At 40.6% G+C, this 23,818-nt stretch overlaps 5 protein-coding genes across 5 annotated transcripts; 3 read left to right on the top strand and 2 right to left on the bottom strand.

Moving 5' to 3' along the window:
• Positions 1-989: 989 nt before the first annotated feature.
• Positions 990-2,543, bottom strand: polr2k (RNA polymerase II, I and III subunit K). Its single transcript, XM_079570525.1, has 4 exons — positions 2,457-2,543; positions 2,197-2,264; positions 1,319-1,411; positions 990-1,232 (listed from the first exon to the last, which is right to left on the bottom strand). Exons 2-4 carry the CDS (start codon positions 2,255-2,257, stop codon positions 1,210-1,212), a joined length of 177 nt encoding a protein of 58 aa, XP_079426651.1. The 5' UTR covers positions 2,258-2,264; positions 2,457-2,543; the 3' UTR covers positions 990-1,209.
• Positions 2,544-2,622: 79 nt separating this feature from the next.
• Positions 2,623-7,058, top strand: stk3 (serine/threonine kinase 3). Its single transcript, XM_079570524.1, has 11 exons — positions 2,623-2,937; positions 3,256-3,336; positions 3,465-3,593; positions 3,666-3,780; positions 3,858-4,022; positions 4,116-4,283; positions 4,360-4,497; positions 4,606-4,731; positions 4,812-5,013; positions 5,525-5,718; positions 5,818-7,058. Exons 1-11 carry the CDS (start codon positions 2,912-2,914, stop codon positions 5,974-5,976), a joined length of 1,503 nt encoding a protein of 500 aa, XP_079426650.1. The 5' UTR covers positions 2,623-2,911; the 3' UTR covers positions 5,977-7,058.
• Positions 7,059-8,822: 1,764 nt separating this feature from the next.
• Positions 8,823-12,878, top strand: rida (reactive intermediate imine deaminase A). The gene is made up of 6 exons (XM_079570796.1): positions 8,823-8,957; positions 10,311-10,416; positions 10,509-10,563; positions 10,650-10,718; positions 12,356-12,411; positions 12,666-12,878. The coding sequence occupies exons 1-6, from the start codon at positions 8,893-8,895 to the stop codon at positions 12,720-12,722; spliced, it is 408 nt and encodes a 135-aa protein (XP_079426922.1). The 5' UTR covers positions 8,823-8,892; the 3' UTR covers positions 12,723-12,878.
• A 1,216-nt stretch (positions 12,879-14,094) lies between these two features.
• On the bottom strand, positions 14,095-20,509 carry LOC306973787 (uncharacterized protein). The gene is made up of 4 exons (XM_079570782.1): positions 20,280-20,509; positions 17,142-17,426; positions 14,461-14,517; positions 14,095-14,381 (listed from the first exon to the last, which is right to left on the bottom strand). The coding sequence occupies exons 1-4, from the start codon at positions 20,368-20,370 to the stop codon at positions 14,368-14,370; spliced, it is 447 nt and encodes a 148-aa protein (XP_079426908.1). The 5' UTR covers positions 20,371-20,509; the 3' UTR covers positions 14,095-14,367.
• Positions 20,510-21,437: 928 nt separating this feature from the next.
• rpl30 (ribosomal protein L30) lies at positions 21,438-22,919 on the top strand. Its single transcript, XM_079570728.1, has 5 exons — positions 21,438-21,516; positions 21,622-21,669; positions 22,102-22,247; positions 22,435-22,565; positions 22,819-22,919. Exons 2-5 carry the CDS (start codon positions 21,649-21,651, stop codon positions 22,869-22,871), a joined length of 351 nt encoding a protein of 116 aa, XP_079426854.1. The 5' UTR covers positions 21,438-21,516; positions 21,622-21,648; the 3' UTR covers positions 22,872-22,919.
• The last annotated feature ends 899 nt before the right edge of the window (positions 22,920-23,818 follow it).

Genomic DNA, 23,818 nt, shown 5'->3' with positions numbered 1-23,818 from the left:
ATTTCTTTTCGACATCTCATGTATATGCCAACCAGGAAAATACATGAGATAAACTCTTGGATGTTTATCCCTGCTCTTCACCCTTATATCATGAAAAAGAATGTTAGAAGAAAAGAACACTTTGTGCTATTTGTGTATTGTTTACTTAAGAAATCAGCACACAGTTAACTGGGCTTGAACCCTGTACCTTAAAGTCACTAGACTTGGTCTATTTCCAATGAACGGTCATGTCCATGAAGAACATGCCACACTTTGACTTGAGTATGGAGGAAGCAATGATTTTCACTGAGCTCTACCTGGTACTGCAGCAAGTGGAGCTGAGTGAAGGGACTCATGTGCATCTGGAGTTTTAGATGATCAGATTTATGAAGAGAATATAAACACATCAGATTTGATTATTGGATAATCCAACAACTCAATTTATCTGATTTTTCTGACCTTGTAAACCTATCCAGTGTCTATAGCTGGATACTTTCACCAAATTAACTTCTATCGCTGAACTACATGGGTCCTCTCATCCTTTGGATTTTTTATTTTGTCCTTTTAAGGAACAGACCACCATTTTTACATACTGAGATATGTTCTTGCCTGATCTTAGACGAGTTGATACGTACCTGTCTGGTCTCGGTGAGTACCCCCATTCACGCAAAACGACTAAAGATTAGATTAGATTAGCATTTGGCCTCTCCCAATTCCTACAGCTCCAAACGGGGGCAAAGTTGGAATCGAGCAAGACCAGACAGGTACGCATCAACTTGTCTAAGCTCAGGTAAGAACATATCTCAGTATGTAAAAACAGTGGCCTGATCCTTTTAGATATTTGTGCCCATTAAAATTTTTTCAAGTTGATTCTTTTCCATATCCATTCTGCCCTAATGTATTATGTGAAAAACGCTGTGTAGAATGGTCATGTATGGTCATGTAACACGACAACCCAAAAGAAAAGACAACTTTTTGCGTGTTTACTGCATATATTTTAGACTATCAAATCTACTTGACTTTTCAACATGTTTACATTGTTAATCAATGCTTGTAAAAAAAAAAAAAATAATTTCAACGAAACAGATATTTTGACAAACCCACTATGATGCCTGGGCCAGGCCCAGATAACATATGGATGTTTTTTGTTTCAGTTTATTTACACATTCACACACTAAAAAAAATAGCAAACATCTCATTAGATAAGGATAAGAATGGCTCCCATCTTTTTCACCGGGCATCGAAGACAACCACTGGAGTTATAGGTCAGGAAATACAGTGTTAGTAAATGTATGATGTTGTATGGAAATAAAAATAACACTGTTCATTGAAAGGATACATCTTTTTGTTCTCTTCTTGTACATGATTCTGTAACCACATTCTCTGCATCGAATAGGGTCCCGAGCCTTAATTTCATTCTCAGTGTGGCATTCTGCAGAACATAGCACAGAAATTAAAAACAATTAGGAAACATTCATTTACATTGTTTACTCGGGCTCGGACAAAATATTGGATCGGACTTGGATCCCAATACTTTTTGTTGTTTTCAATCTTAACACTTCAATACATGTCAAATGGCTTTTTGTTTATAAACTTTGGACACCCATCCATCCATTTTCTCCCACTATTCCGTTGCCGGGTCGTGGGGGCAGCCGTTGGAGCTGCCCAAATCACATTGCACCAGCCCCTATGGGTCCTCCTGGAGGTGGTGCGTCCACAGAAGGACGGCCTCATGGTTTTCAGTCCTGTTGATCTCTCATAAGGGGCCTCTGAACCGCTCTCTGTCTGACCCGTCACCTAGGACCTGTTTGCCATGGGAGACCCTACCAGGGGCATGAAGCCCCTGACAACAGAGCTCCAGGATCATTCGGGTGCTCAAACCCCCTCCACCACATTAAGGTGGCGGTTCCAGGAGGGGAACTTTGGACACATGACTTTTAAAATGTTTTAAGTTAAACATATTACTTATTATAATTACTTCCTGGATTGCAATACATATGGATCAGCCCATAAGTATCGTGATACGTATCGGATCGTGACAAAAGTGGATCGTCCCAGCCCTTTTGTTTACTAAACAACAACTGAACTGTATTATAGCAAGCTTCAATAATCAGAAACAGGGTAGGCTACCACATGTGCAGAGCAGAAAGTCACATCTATTGTTTTTAGTAATGCATGCTTGCAAAAAAAAATCGTGAAAACATGCACATAACGTACCACCGCAAATGTATATCATAGGCTGCTGCTTTGGAGGCTGAACATCTTTCGGCGTGTCCATTATACCTCTGTTGGGATGAGAGAAAACAAAATCACATAGCGTTATGAGAGCTTCTAAGCTAGCACAGCAGCAGCATGGTACCGGTAAAACGACACCCCAACATAAAAGAAGGCAATTTTCATATGTATCGACTTTAAAAACAATATCACGAACAAAAGCCAAGCAAGCAGCAAACACCAAACCACACATGTTCACGTACTTTCTATTGTTTAAGATGTGTTTCTCGTTAGCTGTTTACTTCTTTAGCATCTCATGGACGTCCAAGCTTCGCGCATGCGCAGAACACATGGACACATCACAATAAAACCGTTCATGATTGGATAGAAATGACCCTTTGTATGAAGGTAACCAAGACTGTAACCATTGCAGCAGACACCTTAAGCATACCAAGTATTATGTGTGCACTTGGTTAGGCCATGTATTGCCATATTTGAGTAAAAATAGTAATGGTACATGTAGTTTTTCTCCAAGTCTCCGGGACAGTAGAGGCGCTGTAGAAGCTGCGTCTGTAGCGCATAGCTCAGCTGGCCTGAGCCTCACTAGTTTTTGACAACACAACAACGACTGTATCGACAATGTACATGTCGTGATCATTGACCCAAAAAGCAACGGAATATTTTTATTTTGTTGCATTACATTTCATACACACTGTAAATGATGGAGTCGGCTGCTCCTAAGAGGTGAGTATCGTTTCATCGTGACTTTTCCCCAGTTTTTTCCAAATCTTCAACTTGGTGAGCTAAGCTAATGTAGCCGCTTCTTGCTTCTTCGCTAACTGCGATTAAAAGCTAGCAGTTTTCGCAGGTAAATGCAACTTTGCCTCTCACACACGTTTGTGAGTGCGTGTATTTGTTTATAGCACTTTTTTTGTTATCTTTATGTATAAGTATAACACATCATACCGTTACTAGATCTGTAGATTGACAACCTACTGTACGTTACTTTGTATTTTGTGTAACTTTTATTGGATTATCATCAGTTTCACATTTGTTTGACAGTAAACTGAAAAAGCTGAGTGAGGACAGCTTGACCAAACAACCAGAGGAAGTGTTTGATGTTTTAGAGAAGCTGGGTGAAGGGTGAGTCTTCAGTGAATCCTAAGCATTTCACAATAACTAAACTTATGATTTTTTTTTCTTTAATGGAAATAGCATTTACTTGTGTTTTCACTGGTGTATTATGTCTATTTGTTTACTCCTGTATTTAGCTCCTATGGCAGCGTGTATAAGGCGATACACAAAGAGTCGGGCCAAGTGGTGGCTATCAAGCAGGTCCCAGTGGAGTCCGACCTACAGGAGATCATCAAGGAGATCTCAATCATGCAGCAATGTGACAGGTACAAACTTAGTCTGTTTTTACATCGCTCTGTTTTCTGTGTCTATAATGACTGACTGTCATTTCCTCGTAGTCCATATGTGGTCAAATATTATGGAAGCTACTTCAAGAACACAGATCTATGGATTGTGATGGAGTACTGTGGCGCCGGCTCCGTCTCCGACATCATCAGACTGCGCAGCAAGACGGTGATTTTTCCGCTCTTCCCGGTCAATTCTCTACACATTTCCTAACTCTTATATATGGTTTACATTTTCTACTTCAGCTGACCGAGGATGAGATTGCCACAATCCTCAAGTCAACACTGAAGGGTCTTGAGTATCTTCACTTTATGAGAAAGATCCATCGTGATATCAAGGCTGGAAACATCCTTCTCAACACAGAGGGACACGCTAAGCTGGCAGACTTTGGAGTGGCTGGGCAGCTAACGGTAATTATATGAAATAAATATAAATCATTAATGTTTATACTATATGTTGGTTTGTAAAAACGTTATTAATACACTCTTTCTATTGTTTTCAAGGATACAATGGCAAAGAGAAACACAGTTATTGGTACGCCTTTCTGGATGGCGCCTGAAGTTATTCAAGAAATCGGCTACAACTGTGTGGCAGATATCTGGTCCCTGGGAATCACATCTATAGAAATGGCCGAAGGAAAGCCACCATATGCTGACATTCATCCAATGAGGGTAAGGGCTAAATAGATTTACACTTTTATAATATAACATCAAAATGATGTTGTAACGTGTTTCTGTGTCTTTTTAGGCTATATTTATGATTCCCACTAACCCACCTCCGACATTTAGAAAACCAGAACTTTGGACAGATGAGTTTACAGACTTTGTCAAGAAATGTCTGGTCAAGAATCCAGAGCAGAGAGCAACAGCCACACAGCTCCTACAGGTTTGTAGAAAATCCCTTTGAATTATATGTGTAGATTTTATGTCGGCGTGCTCTGTTTGCAACGTTTTGATCCAACCACTCATGATGATCTCTTTATGGAATTGGCAGCATCCATTCATCAGTCAGGCTAAACCCGTCAGCATCTTAAGAGACTTGATCACTGAAGCTATGGAGATGAAAGCCAAGAGGCAACAAGAGCAGCAGCGAGAACTGGAGGAGGAAGATGACAACTCTGTCAGTATTCAGCATAGAATTTACCACAGTGCCACATGTACAACTGATAATTGTTTTCTTCTTCTGTCCCTGTATTTCAGGAAGAGGAGACCGAGGTGGACTCTCACACGATGGTGAAGTCTGGAACAGAGGGACCGGGAACAATGAGAGCCACCAGCACCATGAGCGATGGGGCTCAGACCATGATCGAACATGGCAGCACCATGTTGGAGTCCGACCTGGGAACGATGGTCATCAACAGTGACGACGAAGAGGAGGAGGAAGACCAAGGATCTATGCGAAGTAAGGACACAAAGCTGCACTACCTGGATCATCCAATTTTCTAACAGTGAAAGTTGTAGATAGTTGAGCATTCGTTTGATTGCAGCCCTAATGCATTTTTAGCTCTCACAATACCTCCTGCATATCCCGATTGTTTACATGAGTTAGCAAGTCATGCGGCCAATGAAACATATAGCAATGATTTAGACTCTTAACTTCAGTGTTAGCATTTGATTCAAATGTGCTGTATTTAGATTTCTTTCATAAATGCTGCATGTACAATATAGGCCTGTGGTGGCAAAACAAATGTATTCTATCACAATCAAATTTTAATATTTGATATTAATTTGCATTCTTTTGTTGATCAGTGGAAGAAAAAGTGATCGTTATTGAGAATAATTTGAGATAAAAAGATAACTGAATAAAAGTTGAGTCACTACGGCTGGAATTTCAGTACATAAATTACCAGTAAAATCGTAAATAAATATAGTGTTTACGTTTAATTAAATGTTGGTACTGTATTCTTTTCTAGGACATGCCACGCCTCAGCAGCCTATCCGTCCGTCCTTCATGGATTACTTTGACAAACAGGACTCTAACAAGGCGTCACAGCAGCAGGAAAATTACAACCACAACCAGCCTCAAGAACAGCCCGGTTACCACATCCAGTCCAAAAGCGTCTTCCCCGACAACTGGAAAGTTCCGCAAGATGGAGACTTTGACTTTGTGAGTAATCTGTTCCCTGTGTATGACGAGTGTGAGTGTTGGAAAATTCACCACTATAAAAGTGTGACAATGTGTCTGTCTGGTTTTCCTTCTTTGCAGTTGAAGAACCTGGAGTTTGATGAGCTGCAGATGCGTCTTGGTGCCTTGGATCCGATGATGGAGAGAGAGATCGAGGAGCTGAGGCAGCGCTACACCGCTAAAAGACAACCCATTCTGGACGCCATGGATGCCAAGAAACGGAGACAGCAAAACTTCTGAAGGCTACATCGTTTTCTAGGGTCAATACCACAAATTAATTTACTTTTACTGTTAGTGCTGAAGACCACTGCTGTTTTACCACTTGGCCACTCCCTGCAGATAAAGAAATAGTTAAGTCTTTTACCCATATGTCTCTTACTTTGGCCTTTTATACCTTCATATTATAATTCTCAGGACTGTAGCTAAAGCAGAAAACCACTCGCTCCTGTTTCATGTTTAATATGGGGACTGTCGTCAGCACATGAAGGACTCCTACCAGCACTTCCAGGCCAGCATTTCATCCAGCGCTATCACAGCAAAAAAACAACTGGACCATGGCCTGTGGCCCTTCCTCAGACTGTTGAGTGTTCTGTAAATAGGATCTAGAGCGTAGTGTGGAAATACCTGTAACAAAAGCTGTGGCTGTTTGCCCATGACCAAAGACAATCATGTTGATTATGTTGAGAATGCCTTAATCATTAGAAACACAAGTTTCAAAGAAGCAATGTAAGAAAAGGTTGAAGCAATTTAAACTTGTGTTTGTGATAGACTGTAGAAAGCTGTAAGTAAGCGGATCGTAATAATGGGACTCGGTGATAAAGGACGGAAAATGCATGTTTTCAGATTGTTTGTGGACCAGCTTATTCTTAACTTTGTAGTTATCACAGGTTTGATGTTTTTGTCTAACCACCACTTTACTTTTCCAAAATACAGTGCCTCATAAAAAATCCCCATTTCTCCAACAACAAACTACAGCTGATCCCATGTTAAATTTAATTGAATTATCTCCATTCCAACAAGACAAAGCATTAAATCATTCCTATGTAGTGCAGCGTTCCTTTCACTTTGGACACAATGATACATAAACTGGATTACAATGGGTTTGATCAGCATTTACCCTGAGCTTAGATGAAGGACGGAGGCTGTGACAAGTATAAGACATTTATGAAGGAACAAACTGCCATGTCCAATGAATTAGATTGAAACTTTAATCATAATGAATCTTTTGATGAGCTATGACTATTCAAACGAGTTGCTGTTAAAACAATGTGAATGTTAGCATTGAAAGCAAACCTGATTGGCTTACATTTTGACAAATCATGCATATGGAAAAAAAAAAAGCTGTGCAATAGCAACTTGCACACAAGCACTCACTTTAATTTATTTATTGTTTTTTTTTTGTAATACTGTTTCAAACTTTATTGACTGTTTATATTCTTGCCCAAATTTACAGAGCTTGATTTATATTTTAGTCTATGCATGTTCAAATTTGCTCAAGCGTGGAATGAATTGTTTTAACTTTGCTGGTAAAAGTACTGTTACACTGAAGCTGGACTGTTAAAAGCTTCCACAACTCGTGACATTGTACAGTAAATTCTGCCATATTATGTAAAATCACTCTTTAATATTACTTAATGATTTTGACTTTTAACAATATTTCAGAAATGTACTGAGAATGTAGAGTGGACACATTTATGTTTGAACCACTTAATTTATTATCTTTGTTTGTAATACGGTTTTGCAACATTAATAAAGGTCCTTATAGGTTACAATGAGACTAAATGGTTATTATATGGCGGCACGGTAGCGCAGCGGTTAGTGCTCTCGCTTCACAGCTAGAAGGTCCGGGTTCGATTCCCACCAGGGACAGGGCCTTTCTGTGTGGAGTTTGCATGTTCTCCCCGTGTCTGCGTAGGTTTCCTCCGGGCACTCCGGTTTCCCCTACCACTAAAAACATGCACAATAGGCCAGGATGAATGATGTGTGTGAGTGAATGTATGGTGGTGGTCAGAGGGTCTGTTGGCGCAGACGTGTGCAGTCGCGAAAGCGCCTCTGACAGTCTCCCCCAGGGGAAACTGAAGCTACAAACGTAGCTTTCCACCACCGAGTGTGGAGTGAATGTACAACTGTCTCCTGTAAAGCGCTTTGTGACTATATGTCTGTGAAAGGCGCTATATAAATAAAGATCTTCTTCTTCTTCTATAAAATCACAATGTTTAATTATGAAATGTAAATTAATAGGCCTGCATGTATGTCACGCTCTGATCATGACAGGAACCTACTTTATTATCGACCCACAATCTATTTTTTTTGTAGTCTGGATTTTTTTATATTGTGGATTTTTACAATAGGCTTTTGTACTTTAGAAGCAAATCGCGAATACAAGCGGCTGAAATGAGTTTCCTTCGCAGGGTGGCTGGGTGCACCCTTCGAGATCAGGTGAGGGGCTCAGTTACCCGGGAGGAGCTCGGAGTAGAGTCGCTGCTCGTTCACGTGGAAAGGAGCCAGCTGAGGTGGCTAGGGCATCTGTCATGCATGGCACGCTGGTAGGACTATGTCTCCGAGCTGGCCTGGTGTCGCCTCGGGGTCTCCCCAGAACAGCTGGAGGAGGTGTGTGTGGATCGGGAAGTCTGGGCATCGACCCGGCTCCAGATAAAGCGGAAGAAAATGGATGGATGTACTTTAGAAGCAGTAAGAGCTTTGTGTGCCCTAAAGCAGTGGCTCCCAAAGTGGGAGTCGCAAGGCCTTGGGTGGAGTCCTCAGATGATTTCAAGATGAAACAAAAAGAAACATGCTACTGTTCCTAGTATATTTTTGACTGTAAAACAGTCTATAATTAATGAAATCCATTTAATTATTCAAAATAAACAGTTAAAATACATATAAACTTGATGTTTTTCTTGCCTAGAGTAGCATAAGAGGCAATACCTTTGTACAATGGAGGTCCTGAGATGTTTACGTGTCGATTTTTGGGGTCCCAGCCAAAAAAGTTTGGAAACCCCTGCCCTAAAGCACCTTTTTACGTGCGCACACATTTCAAAGCTTGCGCACTTTTGACAGGTATTACGGTCACTTTACGACAACATCGGTCACTTTCCAGCTGCTTGTCAAGCAACACCCTTAGCGTTTGAAGAAGTGCGAAATAAACTTCGAAACATGTCTGCAATCAACAGAAAAATTGTTTACACCGCTTCAGCTCCGGCTGCGATCGGACCATACAGGTATGTTTTTATTTTTTCATGCAGAAAAGTCGCAGATTCATGGATGCATGAATGAAGGTTCTCAATGAATGGCCTCATGATCCAAGTGTGTGCATAGGCCGCCCAGTATGGTAAAGAAGGCGTGTTTTAGCGCACATTGAACTTTATTTTTTGACCTCATAAACGGTGCCAATGTCAAAGTTTGTCACTGTCTCTTGGGACATCTTCGGGGAGAGTGCAGATTTTGTGGTGAAATCAGTGCGAAATCATGGCATCTATCCGCAGACAATTCCCCTACACACCTAAAGCGCCCATCAGGCAGGGAATATACAGGTAAGTGCGAAAGAGCGCGGGGCAAAGTTTGCAAAGAAATCATTAACTTTACCATTTACTGAGCTGCAAATGTCACAGGAAAGGTTTGATTCAGAATATAGTTTCTGCTGTCATCTACACACCAGAGTTTAGACATCTGACACTTGACAAATGGAAAAGTTAGTCATCCAAAGCTCGTTCCTGTTTGGACCCATTGGCTTTACTAGAGGGAGGCGACTCTTAATGCACAAGCTTAATGTGGCTAAAGATTGACCATGTTCTTATAACAATGGATTGTTTTTCTTCCCTGATGGCACGGCATGATGCCAAGATGACAATGCCAGGATTCATTGGGTTTTTACCTCTTAACCCCCACCTTAACCAAGTGCATTTTCTCCAGTTCAGCTTTACCCAAAACCCAAAACGTTCACAACCTATAAGCCAGTGTAACACCTCATTTGAAAGCTAAGGCCAACAAAGCTCATCTAAATTGATCTTTTTCCTCACGTTGTTGACACGTTGTCGCCACGTTTTAAAAACTTTTTTCCATCACTTTTTAGGTCGGTTTTTGGCACATTTTCATCTCTTTTTGTCACTTTTTTGGGGGGCATTTTTGTTGCTCTTTTGTGGCTTTTCTGTCATTTTTTGATCACTTTTTTGTTATCGTATTGTCGCTCTTTTGTTGCATTTCATCCTTGTTTCCGTCTCCTTTTTTTTTTTTTTTTTTTTTTGAGACGCTTTGAGATTTGGGTAAAGCCAAACTGGAGAAAATCTGCTCAGTTCAGGTGGGGGTTAAGCCGTGATTCATTCAGGAAGCATCGGACACCATTTTCACACCACAGAGGCAAGTCCTTTCCATCTTTTGGATGTGCTGGAGAAGGCCTTGCGCAGTGGTGCGACTCTCCCATCATCAATACATGATCTAGGCAAAAAATGTCACTGGTTAGAAGTAAATACAGGAGTGTGACATTTCAGAAGCTTATCTGAACAATGCCAGAGCAAACGCCGTAGCAAAGGCCCCCATTGTAAATACTAATCTGTTGTCACCTCTGTCTTCCACAGCCAGGCGGTTGTTGTGGACAGGACCATGTACATCTCTGGGCAGATCGGGATGGACGTTGCCTCTGGTCAGGTGGTGGAGGGCGGAGTGCAGGCTCAGGCTAAACAGGTCAGCACATCTCCAACATAAAGATCCTAAAATCTGACCCTCTTCAGTTGCATCATTTTTGCACCATTCAAATTTACCATCTGCTTTTCTAGGCCCTCGTCAACATGGGGGAAATTCTCAAAGCTGCAGGCTGCGGCTACACCAACGGTAAGCAATACAGACATTGATGTGACGAAACAGACGTCTGATTGTGTCATAAATAATAAATTAAACCGTCAATGTTGCTACTTTAGTGGTGAAGACGACTGTGCTGCTCGCTGATATTAATGATTTCAATAACGTCAATGAAGTATACAAGTCATGTAAGTAATCAATCTATTTATAAAAGCTTTTCTCAAAATACTTTTTACCTATTCTTATTTTTATTATCTGGTGTCTTAAGTTTTGTGAGCTGAAGTTTGTTTTTCTGAATCCAATAATCAATCAAACATTGGTTTTGTTCAATCAGGTCAGTTTGAAGGGTATTGTCTTCATAATGTCTTCCGTCCTGGTGCCTGTCTGTCCACAATTAGGAGGAGACTGGGGTTGGCTACTTGTAATATCATTTGCATTTGTGCATATAGTTGGGTATACAAAGCAGCTTGGTTTACAACTAGTGTGTGTCGGTGAAAGCTCTACAGACACTTTTGTTATTTGACATGTAATTTCACTTCTTAGAAATGCCAAAAAATATGAAAAAAAATAGTTGAAACCGGACGCTTTGCTGGTGCTGGTTGTAACATCCATTAGGGTTGGTTTTAAATGTACTACAGGAAGTAAAAATGGCATGCCTCATGGAAAACATTGGAAAATTCACAAAAACTTGACATGATACTGAAAAATCATTCAGAATCATTTTCAGATTCTGCGGAAATCCGTTAAAATAAAAATGTAGAAGAATGTAGAAATTGTGTGGGTTTTTTTGTAACCCAGTGTTATTAATTTTATACTCCTTACTGCCACCTCAGGTCTTGCGCGTAACTGCAGTCTCTATAATTAAGCCCGTGCATGACGGCACTTCGGACCCGAAGTAACAACTTTTTGAGTGACAGTGCAGGATTTTAGAGGCAGTTGTGGTGAACAGGTCTGGGCTCATTCTACACATTAGGACATGGCCTGAACATGTAGGGGGAGGAAAATACTTGGTTTTAACATTTTGAAACTCTGTATAGTCCAATGTAAGTAGGTAGATAGATGATCTTTGTTTGGCAGCTAGTGGTCTATTCTACCGTGCATATTTGTATCAGTTTCCCCAGTTACAAGCATCATGTAATACACAAAATAATCACAAGAGGGCAGTGTCACTAGCGTCCGCAAAGCCACTCTTAACCTTCATTCATAAACATTTGCCTTTGCTGTTAAAAAAAAGTAACTTCATCGCTGTGTTAAATATTTTTTGCCAAAACAGCATCAGTGTTTCTGAATACTGCTCCCTCATTAGAATAAAATTTTCATACTTTTAATAACAATCATGCTGAAAAATATTTGATGCTATAGAAACAAACCTACATATCCCACATTGTCAAATGAGTGTAGATTCCCCTTGCATGATCAGCTCTCATATCAAGGTGGTCATGCTTCACTGTTTTGGGCATTTCCCCTTGGCCCACAACAGACAGGTGTGTAACTGAAGCAGTGAGCTGTAAATGGACACCGTTGTACAGCAAACACAGGTAATCTAAGTCCCTGGAGCTAGCGTTACTGCTCAAGCCCAGCGCAGACCTGGATCGGACTTTTCCCCCCCTCGCTCTCAACCCACTCAACCAGAAACCACAGGGAGAGAACTTTCTTTGACCCTGAGAACAAGTCATTTGATACAATTAATTCTGTCTGAAACATAGACATTGGTAGTTATCTTTCTCTCCCTTATCTATGCCTCCCGCTCGGTTGCTTTGGCAATAAACAAATGAAGAATTGGAGTTTGTACGATGCAAAATTAAATAAATATGTCTCGTTTCAGTTTTCAGCAGCAACTTCCCTGCCCGTGCCGCGTACCAAGTGGCCGCTCTCCCCAGAGTAAGTTCATAGGCTATATCTCATACTATATTATTTTGCTTGTGACATCTATGGTCGTCTACAGTGCGTAGTATAGTATTCAAAGGAAAAGGTTTGAATGTAAGACTATTGTTGCTTTATTTTGAACACAATACGCTATTAAATAAAAAATCTTGAGTATAGTTCACTACTTTCAAAATAATTTAAAGCACTTTCGAAATCGACAGACTCAAAATGATGTTGACTATGGTGCTCATAATGCTGTGTCTTTTTAGGGCGCTTTGGTGGAAATCGAGGCTATCGCGGTTCTTGGCCCCATTTCTGACTCCTGACTAACCGCCCAAATCACAAACAAGCTTTAGCTCAAGCAAAATGAGCTCTATCCTACACCATAGTGGAGTTTAAACTGTAATTAATGCACTACGTAATTTACTACATACTGTATATTGTCATACCTTTTGCTACGAGTTATCTTGATGAAATTTTGAGTGTAAGTGCTTGGGTTGTGAAATGCTTGACAAATAAATCCTTTTGCCAATATTTCTAACTTGGACTGTGTTGAAACTTTTTTGTGTGGTAAATAGTTAATTTACCACAGTTAAAGGAAATCTTTCATTTTTAATCTGCATATGTGCATAATTAATCGCAGTTAAATCAAACATCATCTTCAATATCCTATGCAACAAATATATATTTTCTCAGTGAGGCGTTATTGTTTAAAACCCACTTCAGGGTCAAAGTAATGCTCTGGACTGGATGTAGTACTGTTTATTTTTAACCTTTTAACCTCTTCCTTACAGGCTATAGGGCAGGTCAATGTAAAGCCTAATTTTAAAGCTAAGACCTACAGAACTGATCTAAACTGATCTTTTTCCTTGCGTCGTTGCAACCTTTTTTGACGTGTCTTTTCATTGCTTTTTAGTTGCTCTTTTCTTGTGTTTTTGTCACTTTTTCATCAAATTTTTGTCACTTTTTCATACATTTTCCGTTGCTTTTCTGTTGCTCTTTTGTGGAGTTTTTAAATGCTTTTTCATCACAGATTCTTGTCATATTTTCATCACTTTTTTGTTAAGTTTCCGTCACGTTTCCGTTACTCTTTTGTTGCATTTTCATTTTTGTCGCTACTTTCACACTTTTTTTTCAAGAAGCTTTAAGATTTGGTTAAAGCCAAACTGGAAAAAGGGTGCTTGGTTCAGGTGGGGGTTAAGAGGTTAAATATATTATATTGATGTCACAAAATGTTTTTTTTTTTTTTTATCCCTTTGGCGCTCAAAGGATTAAAAAAAATGCAGTCACCTGTTTTCCCAGAATGATGCCCTAATGTTAATGTTAAAATAATCTTCTGACAAACCATAGGACTAGAATTCCTATAATCAATATAAACATGTAATTCTAACCTTTTGATAAAGCTAACGATAAGAAAGAGGCACAGAAGCATTTTCCATTCTCAATATTATTTTAAATTATCCAGTTTTCACATTCAAAAATTGTGATACATTAAGATAACTACTTTTTTTTTTTCTTAAATATATAAATAAGGAAGGAAGTCAAGCTTTTCATTACAATACTCACTGAGGGCATGAGTATCAAATCAAAGCCAGTTCCCACAAAGTACTGAATTTTATTACACACGATTTGGCTTTGGGTTGTAAAGGAGGAAAGCAGTTTCAAAGTTTAAATAGCTACCTTCTGCTGTTTATCTCTATGCAATAAATACAAGGAATACCTTATCAAAAGCCTGAATTGCTATTGTAAAGTCTCCGTAAGTGCAGTAGCTCTTTGTACATGAGCAGTAACAACACCACCCAGAGGAAGGAAGGCACAGTGAAGTCTGACGAACCCTGAAGTATCCAAGGGATCTGCATCTTGGCAACGAGGAATTATGTTTTACACAGACGCACACACGTCCAGCCACTCGACACAAGCGCACGATATCACACACGCAACAGGAAGTCATTCATCTGTGCAGTCAGCGCATCACTCGGCGGGAGCTGCAGGGAAAGAAATAAAGTGATTTTTAGTGAGGGAAATTTGAAACCCTTCATGGGAAATGTTAATTTGATTGATTACCTGCTGTCTCTTCTGTTGTGGGCTCTGTTGCTGCAGGTTCTGTGGCTTCAGCTTTTTCTATCAACAAACAAGTGTGATTTAGATTTGCATTTCTTCATTGCTTCATTTTCATCTGAATAAGAAAATAATGTCATTTCAGTTTTTATGTAATGATGTATATATTTGTGAATTCTTAGGGGCATTACCAAAGTGCCTTTCTTCAATACATGATATCAGCTATTCAGGGGCGGATCTAGAAAAAAAAATCACGGGGTGGCAAGCAGGGTCAGGGATCATTTCTGGGGTGGCAACACATTTTACAATGTTGACTGTTTATAGCGGGGATACGCAGGTTTTGCTTGATCACAAGGCAATTTTTCTGTTTAGATGCAGCCTGAGCCTCCCAAAATTATATACAAATAGAAGCATTGTCCTTAATATAAGTAGGGGGTTTCTAACTCAAGTAAAAGTTAAAAAAAAAAAAATCATCATCTTGGGAGCCACAGGAGTTGGCACCTGGCTCCTTTTTTAGCTACAAGCTGTTGTAATTCTTCTGCCCAGTCAAAAAAGTACTGAGAGTGGGCCTCTGTGAGCACCCAAGTACTGAATACACAGCAGTATTGAAAGTTCATTTTCAGAGAAAACCTTTCACACCAAGTACCACCTCATAAAATATTTGACCTTCCAAGTATCATTAGGCCTAAATCAGGATCAAATCAGGACTAAACTGGGTCTAAACCAGGCTGGGTTCCTGTAAACTTTGTAATGCGCACACACAACAGTGCCAGTGCTTTCGGCAGGAGCCTGAGGGTGTCGCAAAGTCAAAAAAGGGGTCGGCGGAGGCACAGACTACAACGAGCGTTTGCTTTAGATTAACATCGCACGCAGCTTATCGCATTTCATTAAGCTCGAGGCTGGACAAACTACAAACTATTACTCCCACTTTGAGTTAAACACTGTCCGTGTCCCGAGAGAAAGAAATGTGAATGGAGATGGCACAGTCTGGATGTCTTAAGTGGAAGACGTTTATTACCATAATACAGGCCCGGAGACATTTGAACGTTCAATACAGTATTCAGAGCATTGATCATTCAGAATCTGGTGATACTTCCACATGAAAAGAGTTAAATACCTCTGTTACACGTAGGCACTCTGCACAGGCATGTGACACGTTGACTAGACCACAGGTCGTACAGAAGGTCGGCGCCAAATGTTCCAATTTGACAGTACGACATGATAAAGGTCAGTAAATATTTGTGAGGCATATGTGAAGGCCGAACTAACTCTGTAATTCTCCATCACGCTCGAGCGCTTGTATTTAAGAATGCGGGACAAAATCTCTCTTTCTCTTTTCCCCATTTATCCAGATGGAATTCATGTTAAACTCTCATGAATCACAAAGAAAACACATACTCCTCTTTTGGCCTGATAAATGTGGTTAATCTGTGGCTATTCAAATGCTGAATATCCATTTACAGTGACATGCCGATAAACCACAGGATAATAAAACATTGCATGTCCTCTTGGCACTTTGCATGACACAAAAAGAAAATGGTGCCTTCCTCGACCGGCTGGCGGCTTCGAAACATATTTGCATCCTGAGTCAATAAATGAATAAGCCGCAGTAAAAGTGATCACTGCTGTCACACAACCATGTTACACAGCTTTTCTGAACCAGGAATTTCCCTCAAGTCTTACTTAGTGTTGATATTATATAGTTCAGTGGATCTCAAAGTAATATACTTAAAGCCAGGTGTCTCCATCCAGTTTCTCTAAGATTCTCTTCATCACACATAAGATTGTCGAGTCACATTGAGGACTTTATCACAATCTCAAAGAGTAATGTAGGAAGTGTTTTTCCGTGGCTTATGTTTAATAAAAAAAATCCCCATGCTATAAATGTTGACCTACTGACTGGATGTGTTACATATAAACAGCTTCCCTCGGTGACCCCTGTGTGTTCATTAATAGCCACAGCCTCAGGAGTGGTGTTGTTGGATACGGCCAGGTTACCTCTTTACCAACGGGACCGTGAGCCAGGGGATGACTGATGGGACACAGTGTACATACTAAACGCACAAATGAACAACAGGTCACAGGTGGATCTCCACTGTGTGATCCTGGGACTATATGGAGAACTGGAGTAATGGGATGTATATTTGCAGCAGTTGTGAAGTGATATTTATATGGGTCAGGTGTTGCTAAAATATTATGCTTAACTGATTTCCCATTGATCACTGTCCATTATCTGCATTTGACCTAGGGCTGGGCGATATTTAAGACATATCTATATATTTTTAACTGAGATATTGAATTAGACCATATCGCATATATATCGATATAGTTCAAATTTGCACCGTAACACTTGTTTCAGGGCAGTGGCAATATTGTGACCTCCCACAGAGCATCTCTGAAGCCGGATGCTGTTGACAGACTGGTGTTTCTTGAACAAAATCATAAATGAAGGAGACCACGCTTGTCTGTCTTCTAATTCCTACCTCAAGACAGCACTACTGTTTATCAAAGTAAAAAAATAACGTTTATTGAGTCTCTGATTGAGTTCATCTCTTTATATATAGATGCTGCCCTCAGAAAAAAAGATTGACCTATTTTATTTTATAGGCTTTTTAATTTAAGATATGTTTTAATGTGCACCATACAGAGCTTGGTTATACAAACTGCTTTTAAGATCTAAGGCTTACCTGGTTCAGGAGCTGGTTCTGAGGGCGTGGTGGCCTCAGCTGCTGCGCCGCCCTCTGCTGGAGCCTCTGTGGGAGGGCTGGCTGCAGGGGCTGCCTCGGCCTCAGGGGTAGGACTGGCTGCTGCCGGCTGGGGCTCCTCTGGGGCCGGGGTAGATGGGGATGCCTCCGGGGGAGTGGCAGCAGCAGGGACAGCCTCATCTGCTTTAACCTCTTCAGCCACAGCGGGCGTCTGGTCTGGGAGGGTCACACTGTCCTCAGCCACATTCCCGTTCTCATTCGCTGCCCCTGGAAATGATGACACACTATTAGTTTACTGTGAAAGGAGTTTGTCCTTCTGGCCCCTTGTACACGATAAACATCTCATCATTGTGAGATCCATTAGTTTACAGTGTGAAAAAATATAGCCTTTTTGTTTTTTAGTATAATCCAATAATAAAAATCCCTAAAGTCTGTTGCAAAAACGTTCTACATTTCTATTTGACAGCTGCAAACGCACCAAATTATGCTACAACTACAGCAATGTGTAAACTAAACTCCATACAGTAAGTAAGTTTCAGCATGAGAGAACTTCTGTTTTAGTTTGATGTGTTTACACAGTCTGTGTTGTGGTTTCGTCACTTAGCTCTGTCCCTGTATAACTTAGTGTGGGGCAGTATGACTCAAAGTCAATGGCCAAGTGTTATATTTCACTTGGGTTACCAGTGGTGAAGTTGCTTCAGGTGTCAGAGAAACTTTCTCTATGCTACACATGCTTCATCCTATAGCATTACAGATCATTTATTTATTGAGAAGTGTGTGAAACGCACTAACTCAAAATGAATTACATCAATGAAAGTGTAAGAGACTTTTCAGGCACACAGTGTAGTTGTTATGCTCTCGCTATCACTTCCATCGCAATCGCAAAACAGACAGTTGTTTTGATGCATGGGACAACTTAATGCAGTATTATGTATATGGTGATAGGTAATAAACTTTTACAGTTTCATTGTTCAAAACCTTGAAGATTTTGAAGAATAAAGGCTCTAGGTTTTCCATTTTCCATTGTACTCTCTCACCACAATCAACAAATGTGTCTATATTGCTGCGATTAGCAGTTTATACATGGGCATATTTCCCTTGCCTGTGGGGCCTGGCAGTGCTTCATTTGTAAATCAGTAATTACAGGAACACTTTTGGGCTGGTGTGATGGATCTACTGTAAAACCCTTTAAAACTGTTTCCTGGAACTTTCCTTGGATAAAAAGCTGGAATGTGCTCTCCCAAATCAGAAATCAAACATAATTTACAAATGAGTGTGATAGCCAGAACTACAAAAACAACTAAATACAGTTAATTATTATAAGTTTCTGTGACAGCGGTGTTGTTTGACACTTTTTTTTCAGTCCCAAAGTGGGATCCTGGGGGAGGGGCTTTTAAAATCTTGTTTATTTGGTAAAATGTAATACTCTAAACCAGTTGCGAGATGTTGCTTATAATGTAATTTTAGTTGTAAAATAATAAGAACATTTCTTTGACTAGAGTAAGTTATTATTATTGGGGGGCCTTGATGTCCTGGACTTTGGGAATGGCTGCCATACATGATTAAAAACTGCCTGTATTCAGCCCATGTCTTCGAGTCCCATTTATATTATTTGACTTATGAAGCCTGTAAGGAACTCCTGAGACTCTCTTGCTTCACTGCATATTTTGTTTGCTTGTTTGCAATGGATGTACCAGGTAAATAAGCTCTTTCAAACATATGCAAACTTAAAGAAAACATGCCTGATTTCCATCTGACCTCCAAGTCAAAGACTGGGAAGGAGGCTTAGCAAGCATAACATCACATCCTGGAGAAGTCATTCTTAATCAAAATATGAACTGATAAGTAAAAGTTCTCTGACTCATGTTTGAGGAAAAACAGCATAATATGGATTGTAGATCACTTTCCACTGTTCACTTTTATGAAAATATAGCAGACAATACAGACACAAACCTTTTCACTTCCGGGTAAGGACAGATGCTAATTCCCCCTTTTCCAACAATGATTACGTGGTCAGCTTAATCTGGTAGGTGTGTTAAAAGGGCTTTTTTTTTATTGTTTTGAATAGTGCTTTCAAGTTTTGCAATTCAAACTCTGTGGAGACAAAGGATATTTTTCTCATAATTCCAGTACAAAAGGGATGGAACGTCGACGCACAGCCGCCGGGTCACTACACGGTCAAATACGCTCACATGTTTCCTTTTTTTTTGCATAAAAAGTTTTTATGAGTTGTGTTTTAAGATGACAAATTCTGAAAAGACCAGAATTTAACACAATTGTCATAACACATCGAGCAACAAGTTATCTCAAGCATGTGGAGAAATAATAACATTTGTGAGTAAGGGCATCTGTAGTATACCAAACCAATACTGTGACTATTGCACACTGATGAAGACAAATTGACGAGAGAGTTTGATATATTCAAATTCCCTGGCTGTAATGGCCTTGCACACGCATGGCACATTAGTGTCTTTTCAAGCATTAATCGCCAAGTCCTCTTAAAAATGTGTTCTTCCAGTTTCTCTCTGACCCACTACAACAAAGAAGTGTCCAAAGTGGCTTCTCCATTTCCTATTGAAACCATAGACTGTCATCAAAGCCTCGTTCTGTGCTACACTGTCCTATCACAAGGGGACAGAGCCAAAAACACTGTTAATCAAAGACAATAAACTTTCCCATAGGGACACCCAACCTGCAGGCACCAAAGATATCACCTGTGGTCTGCATTTGCATTTACTCTGTGTTTTCTTATCGGCGCTCGGGTGGAGGTAAATGGATGAGGACACTCTAGACGGACAGAGCAATGACACTTGTTCCACAGGAGACCCAAGTCTATTTTTAGATCAAACTCCCAAATAAAACTATACAATTGCCTACCATTATGGTTGTTATTACTAAGTAAAAGCACACAATGGTTACATAGAATACCTTGCAGCAAAAATAAAATAACATGAGCAACAAGGTGGTGAAGGTCAGAAATGTCATATGCCAATAAAAAGCAAGTTTACTTTGAGTAAATTCATTTAAGCACAAGTCATTATAGGCCTATTACATTTTATTATTGACAAATGTTATCAGTAAAATTAAAACAAATCAATAAAAGTGCTTTTTAGGACAAACCTGTCGTGCTTGCGCCATTACTTTCCTCCCGTTTGCTGCCTGGACGAGCCGGGTCTACAGCTGAAGTTTGTGAACTCGTGGAACACCCCATCCTGTCCGGTACACAGAGAGGACTGCGTGTCCAACTTCAAGTTTGTGTTGATACTGCTGACGCCCTGGTGACGTCGCTCATAGACTCTGTCCACAAATGACCAGCCACGGCCACTCCAAGTCAAATTCCTCTAGTCCTCTTGTGCGTAATGGCGCATGGCGCAAATTCCTCCTCCAAACTGTGCCGAGGCTGCAGGTGGAGAATACAGTTGAAACGAAACGACTTGTTGCGGGTGTAACTCTGGCTGATGGGAGAACATAGGATGATGCCGGCTGCAGGGACAGAAATGCATTATTTAGTCAGAGCGCGGACAACTTTGGGGCGGGGAAATAGCGTGCTGCGTGTGGCAGCGTGCCTAGAGTGCCATAGCTACTTCCATTGTTCCCTTGAGCAAACACGTTTAAGTCAATGTTCAATATATGCAAAACATTTCAGAATCAGAATCGGTTTTATTGCCATAGTCGGTGAACAGGTTCCCAAACTAGGTACTTCTTTGGTGCAGCCGCGTGCAACATGAAAAATAAACACAAATAACATAAAACTTGGTTGAGATAAATAACAAACAATAAAAAAAAAACTTTAAAACTAAAAGGGCATGCATAAAGTAGATTAGAATAAAATATGATCAAAAACAACAACAATTTGACGCAGAACAGCGTGACAGATGCATTAAGCAGCATTAAACGCGATATGACAAGTATTAAATTGTGACTACACCTTGTGCATGTAGCTTATGCCAGTGAAAACACAAGGTCCCTCGTTGTTTTTGTAGTCAATCAAATTGCATAGGGGCAAATTAATTTCTTGTTCTGGCTCCACTCTGGCTCCCTGTGTGCTTAAAATAAGGATGTGTCTGTGTGTGTGTGTGTGTGTGTGTGTGTGTGTGTGTGTGTGTGTGTGTGTGTGTGTGTGTGTGTGTGTGTGTGTGTGTGTGTGTGTGTGTGTGTGTGTGTGTGTTAACATTTACAGAAGATTAAGGGCAAAGCGACTCTTCTATGATTACACGAATTTGCTTTGAAATTTGCACAAACTATCTGGAGAGCCTGACCTGCGCGGTAGCCTTCTGCGCAGCCTCAGTGACTGAAATATTCGCAAAGCACCATGGGACTTCCTTTCACTCCGTGGCCATATTGGAGTTAACTCACAGTAAGCGCTGCTCTGCTTATTTTGTTCAAAAACACACATTTAAATGCCACAAATCACTGTTCTGTGGCCCACATATTAACACCCGTTGTCTCCCGTTGCTCGTAGGTTGGCCGAATCGGAACAAATCTCAAAATGGTGGCCGCAAAGAAGACGGTGAGTGAGCCGCCCCGCACGCGTTGAGCTCGGCTGCTTCACGTGGACACGGGTCTCAGCCTGGGCCTGCTAGCGGCTCTGCAGATACTTTTTGTTCGTTCATGGTTCGCTCATAATACAAACCTTGTGTCTGTATTATCGAGCTCTTCAATGGATACTGGTTCACGTCGGCAATCCGGAACCTGCGCTGTTTACAGCATGATTAGCCAACTGATACTCTGTTAATGCTAAGCTAACGAGTCTCTGCCTCAAAAATTCTAATTGTGGGGGAAGTAGTAACCTCATTGTCAGGTCTTCCTTGTCTATATTATGACAGAAGGCCAATTTACTGAATGTCACTCAAAAGTGCTGCTGAGGGGACCGAAGAAATGACAGCAGTGTGTTGTGTTGTTTCCTCTGTCATTGAAATGTGCCTGATCTACCTTGATACAGAAAAAGTCCCTGGAGTCCATCAACTCCCGGCTCCAGCTGGTGATGAAGAGTGGCAAGTACGTTCTGGGATACAAGCAGTCCCAGAAGATGATCCGCCAGGGCAAAGCCAAGCTGGTCATCCTCGCCAACAACTGCCCCGCTCTCAGGTATAGATCTTACATGTTTATGGTGATCTTTTGAAGGCAGTAAGCATGTTTGTGTATGTTTTGCTGGTGGTTGACTTCATTTTGATGGAGCTTTGTTCATAACGGTGTAATGCTCTGATGTCATGTTGTGGTCTGTTTTTAAAGAATATGTACCTCCTAAGTGACCAAAACTACCACTTTGTTGTAGGAAATCTGAGATTGAGTACTATGCCATGCTGGCCAAGACCGGTGTGCACCACTACAGCGGCAACAACATTGAGCTCGGCACAGCCTGCGGAAAGTACTACAGGGTTTGCACACTGGCCATCATTGATCCTGGTACGTGCCTTAGTTTAGTTTGTTCTGTGTGTCACGTGTGCTTGACCCAAGTGTTTTTGGGACCTCCTCCTGGTGGTCCTCTACAGGACTAGTGGTTCCCTAGAATTAAGCCTTCTGGAGTATTCAGCAATGTTTGGGCTTTGCCTAATAATTTTAAGACCGTCCACTTGGGTACATTTAATTAAGTGAACAAAGTGTAACTGCCCTCAATTGCGTACATTTATATTCTAATTTTTTTGTGTTTCTTTTCCAGGCGATTCAGACATCATCAGGAGCATGCCCGACCAGCAGCCCCAGCCCCAGTAAATCTGTCCCCGCCCCGTTGTTATAAATAAAGTCGGTGTCAACAGTTTATTTCCAGTGTGTTTCTTTTCTTGCACATTGAACATTTCCTTGGATGCCCACTAGGGAGCAGTAGTACTATTACTGTGCATCAGGGCAATTGCACTATTTTTTAATTATCTGTTCCAGATTTTTCAGAATGCTGAAAGATTAATACTTTTCTAATAGGACTGACACTTTGTTCTGTTGACCGTAATCAAAGTGGAGCCTGTCTTTTCAAAGGTGTTAATGGCTTTACAGGAACATGGAAGTTTACAAGGTGCTACAAAATATTAGGAAAGATTTTTGCTAACCAAGTCTGACATATTTATTTAGTACTCGGCTGAGCAGTAGTTCTCGTGCATTGCTGGTTTTGTAGAGGTCAGAACATTTCCCTCCAGCTGGTGGGATTGGTAGTTGTGTGGCAGTTTGACTGCGTAGGTGGATTAAGTAGATTAGGCTTTTCTGTAACTGCTGACACAGAAAGGAACACTGTCCAGCCCAGAACCTCTCACTAGGGGCATCTGAAAACATGCACAATGGTTTTTAAAAGGCTTTTTCGCTGTACCGGTCTCCTTCCATCAGGGCAAAAGTTAACCTAATGTCCAGGCTCTATATTTTCTCGATTGACTATACATCTGATAAGTGCATATTTTATACAGCCTCTGATTGGAGCAAGTAGTTTTAATACATTAACTGCAAGAGTTGAGTTCATTGTTAAAATATTGGTGACTTTATTTTTTATAATGCATTAGTATTATACAGAATATAGTGCTTTCCCAGATGCCCTTAGCTCTCATTTGTTAATGGACTGCACAAGTTTTTAAAACTGGTTCATGATTCACAGCCCTACCTGCGCTAGACATACAGCAAAAGCCCTTCAGCATGAGACACTGAACTGGCTTGGTCCAGTTTTTCCTTCCACTCGATGC

This window comes from Gobius niger (genome assembly GCF_951799975.1).
Source record: "Gobius niger genome assembly, chromosome: 14".
NCBI classification, from domain to species: Eukaryota; Metazoa; Chordata; class Actinopteri; order Gobiiformes; family Gobiidae; genus Gobius; species Gobius niger.
This window is presented reverse-complemented; position numbering and strand designations above follow the sequence as displayed.